Genomic DNA, 6,909 nt, shown 5'->3' with positions numbered 1-6,909 from the left:
GGACATTTTCACTTAGGGATGTACTCATTTTTGTTGCCAGGGCAGTATTCCAACATAACGACCCCAAACACACCTCCAAGATGACCACTGCCTTGCTAAAGAAGCTGAGGGTAAAGGTGATGGACTGGCAAAGTATGTCTCCAGACCTAAACCCTATTGAGCATTTGTGGGGCACCCTAAAACGGAAGGTGGAGGAGTGCAAGGTCTCCAACATCCACCAGCTTCATGATGTTGTCATGGAGGAGTGGAAGAGGACTCCAGTGGCAACCTGCGAAGCTCTGATTTACTCCATTCCCAAGAGGGTTAAGGCAGTGCTGGAAAATAATTCTGGCCACACAAAATATTAACACTTTTGGCCCAATTTGGACATTTTCAGGGAGGGGTGTACTTTTTTCCATTGCCAGCGGTTTAGACATTAATGGCTAAAATGTGAGGGGTGTATTTACTTTTGAGATAGTGTGTGTGAGTGTGAGTGTATGTATATATATATATATATATATATATATATATATATATATATATATATATATATATATATATAGCTTAAATACTCTATACATCATCAGTTTAAATGCTCTACCCCAGGACTAACCATTACAGTTTCCCTTTATATACATTTTTTTAGTAATAAAATAATGGTGGAGACATTTTTATTTTATTTTATTTTTTTAGTATCTTGCGTTTCAAGTGGACACATACATAGATACACTTAGCTACAGACATTATTACATGCTGGAGATAACAAGCAGTAGAACAAGAAGAACAAGTCAAAGAAGAGCAATTTATTTTGAGCTACCATGAGACATTAAAAAAAGTGAAGATTACAAAAATTCATATGGCTCTGATGACATGTGGTTTGACAAGCTGCACTCTTGGTGTGCAGTGCTAAGGTTGTGTTAAATTTATTTCAAAGAGAGCTCATCGTCCATGTTCAAAGCACCCATGTGCTTGTTTGTGAGAAAGTCAAACAATGGAATGTTGCAAATGGCTTGATGGATGTCTGAAATGGTAATTTCTCTTGGAATCCTATTCACAAAAGAAATGGAACAACAAGTAACATGTCTCAGTTTAAAATACAAATAACCAAAAAAAAAAAATTATAGTTATTTGGCAATACTGTAATAAACTGCATGAACTATGCCAAGTTGTGGTGGGGGAATCCACTCAAATATTTTGGGGTTGATTTACCGTATATACTCGAGTATAAGCCGAGATTTTCAGCCTCTTTTTTGAGGCTGAAAGTGCCCCCCTCGGCTTATACTCGAGTCATCGCTGTCTGCCTGCTCGATCAGCGTATCGAGCAGACAGACAGCGGCCATTCTAACATTCAAACGCCGCGCCTCCGCCTTCGCCTGTGATAGGCGGAACACTGAATTTCCCAGCAGCCTGTGTTCCGCCTATCACGGGCATCGTCTCATCCTCGTACTACGGACGAGGATGAGACGATGCCCGTGATAGGCGGAACACAGGCTGCTGGGAAATTGAGTGTTCCGCCTATCACGGACATCCGATAGGCGGAACAGCAGTCAGTGGGAAATTGAGTGTTCCGCCTATCACCGACGGAGGCGCGGCTTTTGAATCCTAGAATGGCCGCCGACGAAGAGCTGAAGGACGGAGGCTCGGCTCGGGACGGGACGGGACGGGCCGGGCCGGGACGCAGGCTGGACGGGACGCAGGCTGGACGGGACGCAGGCTGGACGGGACGCAGGCTGGACGGACACAGGCAGGCTGGACACAGGCAGGCTGGACACAGGCAGGCTGGACACAGGCAGGCTGCACGGACACACACACACACACACACACACACGGATGCATGGACACACACACACACACACACACACACGGATGCATGGACACACACACACACACACACACGGATGCATGGACACACACACAGGGATGGATGGACCCACAGGGATGGACGGACACACAGGGATGGACAGGCATGTCTCACCCTCGGCTTATACACGAGTCAATAATTTTTTCCAGTTTTTTGGGGGTAAATTGGGGGCCTCGGCTTATATTCGGGTCGGCCTATACTCGAGTATATACGGTACTAAAAAAACGTAAGAATGCAACATCTGGTGCAGCTCTGCATGGTAGCCAATCAGCTTCGAACTTCAGGTTGTTCAATTAAGCAGTGACAAAAAAAAAAAACCTGGAACCTCTCCAGTTTTATTAAATTAACTCTTGTGGGCTTCAGGCAAAATAAAACACACAGGGATTGAAAGGAGTGGGCCAATATTTTTCCTGCCCAAAACATTCTTCATATTAGATCAAATCTTTGAAAAATCCCCAATGGCAATTTTAAGAAACATAACAACACTCTCACAAGCTTGTGTAACACTTACAAATAAGTAGATGTATATAGGGGTGGTTGTCAGTTTCTAGATACACCATGTGCTAAGGTTTCACTATACCCTCATTGAATTTAAGTATGCACATGTGCTCTACAGAAAAAGTAATTTGTCAATTCTAGCTATAATAATGAAACTCCACATAAGGCATTGTACAGAGATTGTGTACTAGAAAAAGCCCATGAACTCATCAACCAAGACTAAATGCCATCTACAGAGGGTGGCACAGCCATGATAAATAATTGACATGTCCAACTATGGAGTATATACAGATACATAAAAAATTATGTGAAAAACATGGCCTACCTACACTGCTCAGCGCCAAGTTACTTGTAAGTTATTAAACAGGAGGATAATATTCCATATATATTAAATCCCCTTAATCACTATTAATAATCAAACAGATGTAAACAGTTAAAAGCTGCTGGTATAAAAATAAATGAAAATACAAAATAATAACATAAGAAAGTTCAGTTAGATCGCTGTATCAATCCTATGTTATAACAGCACTTATGTTAGTCCACCAGATTTCTGACCAACATAAAGATGTTCCTAAACATATAACTTGATGAGATGACAGTGAGTTCCGCTCTGATAATAGCAGGTGATCCTAAATAGTTGTCTCTCCATGCTTTGAGAGCTATTTAGGAACATATTTATGTTGGTCAGAAATCTGGTGGAGGAACATAGGAGCTGTTATAACATAGGACTGATACAGCGATCTAACTGAAATTTCTTACGTTATTGTTTTGTATATACAGATACATACCGTTTCCGAGAACTCATCTGATATGCCACAGATAAAGCATCCCTTAGAATATCACTGACAAACTGCTCAGTGGCCTACAAGAAAGAAAGAAAAAAAAAAGTTATACATTAACTGCAAAAGATCTTTATATTGAATTTAAAGGATAATTTCACCTTTCTGAAGAAATTACATCCATACTTGGGATGTATGGATGTAATGTTCAGCATCAGACCCCCCCCCCCCCCCCCCCTTGTGGCAGCATTCCAGGAATCTCTCCCCCGTGCTCGCTGACAATTCAAAGAGAGTGGCTAGTCGAGAGAGCGAGAGAGAGCGAGAGAGAAAGAGCGGGGGGGGGGGGGGGAAGAGAAAGAGCGGGGGGGGGGGGGGAAGAGAGAAAGAGCGAGGGGGGGAAGAGAGAAAGAGCGGTGGGGGGGAAGAGAGAAAGAGCGGGGGGGGGGGAGAGAGAAAGAGCGGGGGGGGGGAGAGAGAAAGAGCGGGGGGGGGGGGGGGAAAGAGAGAAAGAGCGGGGGGGAAGAGAGAAAGAGGGGGATAGGGAGAAAGAGGGGGAGAGAGAAATAAAGAGAGTGGGAGAGAAAAAGAGAGTGTGAGAGAGAGGGGGCGGAGAGAGAAGTGGGGAGGGAGACAGAGAGACAGAGAGAAATAGAGAGAGAGGGGGAAGAGAGGGAGACAGAGAGAGAGAAATAGAGAGAAAGGGGGAAGAGAGAGGGGAGAGAGGAGGGAGAGGGAGGGAGAGAGGGAGGGAGAGGGAGGGAGAGAGGGAGGGAGAGAGGGAGGGAGAGGGAGGGAGAGAGGGAGGGAGAGAGGGAGGGAGAGAGAGAGGGAGAGAGGGAGAGAGAGAGAGAGAGAGAGAGAGAGAGAGAGAGAGAGAGAGAGAGAGAGAGAGAGAGAGAGAGAGAGAGAGGGGAGGAGGACATGAAAAGGAAGTCCAAGGTCCAAGAGAGAGCAGAAGAAAGAAAGATGGATGAACTAGCCAAACAGTAACAAATTGCACATCTATTCGAAATACATACCTTTAAAACCATTTCTTCTACAGGAGATGCATACACATTTTTCTGAATTTCAGTTGGTTGTAAGGAGATTCCAATCTTTTCAAAAACATATTAAAACTGATGTTACATATTTAAAAAAAAAAAAAAACTTCCATAATTCTCTGACATATTAAACATAAATGGACAACAGCATACCTATTTATATTTTTAAAATAGCTTATGGCCTTGTCAAAATGTCTAAAGGAATAAGTTTGCTTGTTGTCTACAATATCCAGTTATATTTTTAGGTAGACGAACTAGCGAAGGAAGTGAATGTCGCAGCCTCCATCGGCGAGATTGACACCTCGCTAGCCCCCTTACCTGGTATGGATTTAAAGGGGAACCCCTACGCTGAAAAAACGGCGTGGGGGTCCCCCCAAAGTCCATAGCAGACCCTTATCCAAGCACGCAGCCAGGCCGATCCGGAAAGGGGGTGGGGACGAGAGAGCGCCCCCCCTCCTGAGCTATACCAGGCTGCGTACCCTCAACATGGGGTGGGGGTACTTTGGGCAGCCCCCCACCCCAAAGCACCTTGTCCCCATGTTGAGGAGGACAAGGGCCTCTTCCCAACAACCCTGGCCGTTGGTTGTCGGGGTCTGCGGGCGGGGGGCTTATGGGAAGCCGGGAGCCCCCTTTAATAAGGGGACCCCCAGATTCCGGCCCCCTACCCTATATGAATGAGTATGGGGTAAGATGTACCCCTACCCATTCACCTGGGGAAAAAATTTGTACATCAAAAAAAAATAAAAAAAACACAACACAGGAGAGAGCGTTGTGTCAACATCGGAAGAAAGAAGAAGAAGTAGGTGGCGACAGAAGACCAGGCCAACGCTAGTAAAAGAGCTGGAAGAAGAAAGCGGAGGCCCGGCAAGAAGAACCGAAGAGCGGGACAAGACCCCTGAAGTCGGAAGAAGACCCTCGGACGGTGGCGACGAAGGAGAAAGCCGGGCTCCTCCGCTAGTAAAAGAGCAGAAGATAGGGGAGGAGTCCGGCGAGATGACCCCCAAAGACGGAAGAAGACCCCCGGAGCTGTCTAATAAAGTATTTTAAAAACCTGTGTTGTGTTTTTTTTATGTACGCTTTTTTCCCCCCAGGTGAATAGGTAGGGGCATCGTACCCCATACTCATTCATATAGGGTAGGGGGCCGGAATCTGAGGGACCCCTTATTAAAGGGGGCTCCCGGATTCAAATTTTCTCCATGTGTGGGCAAGTCTGTTCATTTCAAAAGTCCGCCGGAAAAGTCCGGTCGTGTGTGGGCGCGTGTATGCAGGTTCGCTCATTCAGAAAGTCCGGTGGACCTCTGCTGCAAAGTCCAGCGGGTTGTCCGCCGGACTAAGTCTGCTGGATAGTCTGATCGTGTGCACACTGCATAAGGCTACTTTCACACTGGGGAGCTTTACAGGCGCTATAGCGCTAAAAATAGCGCCTGCAAAGCGTCTCTTCTGTCACCCGTGTGAAAGCCTGAGTGCTTTCACATTGGAGCAGTGTACTGGCAGGACGCCAAAAAAAAGTTCTGCAAGCAGCATCCTTAAGGGGGTTTAGGAGCAGTGTACAGTGCCTTGCGAAAGTATTCGGCCCCCTTGAACTTTTCAACCTTTTGCCACATTTCAGGCATCAAACAAAGATATAAAATTTTTATTTTTTGTGAAGAATCACCAACAAGTGGGACACAATTGTGAAGTGGAACGAAATCTATTGGATATTTTAAACTTTTTTAGCAAATAAAAAACTGAAAAGTGGTGCATGCAAAATTATTCGGCCCCTTTACTTTCAGTGCAGCAAACTCACTCCAGAAGTTCAGCGAGGATCTCTGAATGATCCAATGTTGTCCTAAATGACTGATGGTGATAAATAGAATCCACCTGTGTGTAATCAAGTCTCTGTATAAATGCACCTGCTCTGTCTCAGGGTTCTGTTGAAAGTGCAGAGAGCATCATGAAGACCAAGGAACACACCAGGCAGGTCCGTAATACTGTTGTGGAGAAGTTTAAAGCCAGATTTGGATACAAAAAGATTTCCCAAGCCTTAAACATCCCAAGGAGCACTGTGCAAGCGATCATTTTGAAATGGAAGGAGTATCAAACCACTGAAAATCTACCAAGACCTGGTCGTCCCTCTAAACTTTCAGCTCAGACAAGGAGAAGACTGATCAGAGATACAGCCAAGAGGCCCATGATCACTCTGGATGAACTGCAGAGAACTACAGCTGAGGTGGGAGAGTCTGTCCATAGGACAACAATCAGTCATACACTGCACAAATCTGGCCTTTATGGAAGAGTGGCAAGAAGAAAGCCATTTCTCAAAGATAGCCATAAAAAGTCTCGTCTAAAGTTTGCCACAAGCCACCTGGGAGACACAAACATGTGGAAGAAGGTGCTCTGGTCAGATGAAACCAAAATCAAACTTTTTGCCCACAATGCAAAACGATATGTTTGGCGCAAAAGCAACACAGCTCATCACCCTCAACACACCATCCCCACTGTCAAACATGGTGGTGGCAGCATCATGGTTTGGGCCTGCTTTTCTTCAGCAGGGACAAGGGAGATGGTTAAAATTGAGGGGAAGATGGATGCAGCCAAATACAGGACCATTCTGGATGAAAACCTGTTGGAGTCTGCAAAAGACCTGAAACTGGGACGGAGATTTATCTTCCAACAAGACAATGATCCCAAACATACAGCAAAATCTACAAAGGAATGGTTCACAAATAAATGTATCCAGGTGTTAGAATGGCCAAGTCAAAGTCCAGACCTG

General features: G+C 45.3%; 1 protein-coding gene across 7 annotated transcripts in view; it reads right to left on the bottom strand.

Annotated features, from left to right (window-relative positions):
• Positions 1-643: 643 nt before the first annotated feature.
• The window catches only part of YEATS2 (YEATS domain containing 2), a 141,686-nt gene continuing 135,420 nt past the window's right edge, over positions 644-6,909 (bottom strand). For all 7 annotated transcript variants that reach the window (XM_077488372.1, XM_077488376.1, XM_077488375.1 and 4 more), the window contains 3 exons: positions 4,137-4,211; positions 3,127-3,200; positions 644-1,026 (listed from right to left, as the gene is read on the bottom strand). In XM_077488372.1, the coding sequence (XP_077344498.1) occupies positions 903-1,026; positions 3,127-3,200; positions 4,137-4,211 (273 nt within the window). In that variant the 3' untranslated portion in view covers positions 644-902. The remainder of the gene's footprint in view (positions 1,027-3,126; positions 3,201-4,136; positions 4,212-6,909) is intronic.

The sequence above is a fragment of the Lithobates pipiens genome, unplaced genomic scaffold, assembly GCF_037356315.1.
Source record: "Lithobates pipiens isolate NorthernLeopardFrog02 unplaced genomic scaffold, aLitPip1_a1.2 Scaffold_18, whole genome shotgun sequence".
NCBI classification, from domain to species: Eukaryota; Metazoa; Chordata; class Amphibia; order Anura; family Ranidae; genus Lithobates; species Lithobates pipiens.
This window is presented reverse-complemented; position numbering and strand designations above follow the sequence as displayed.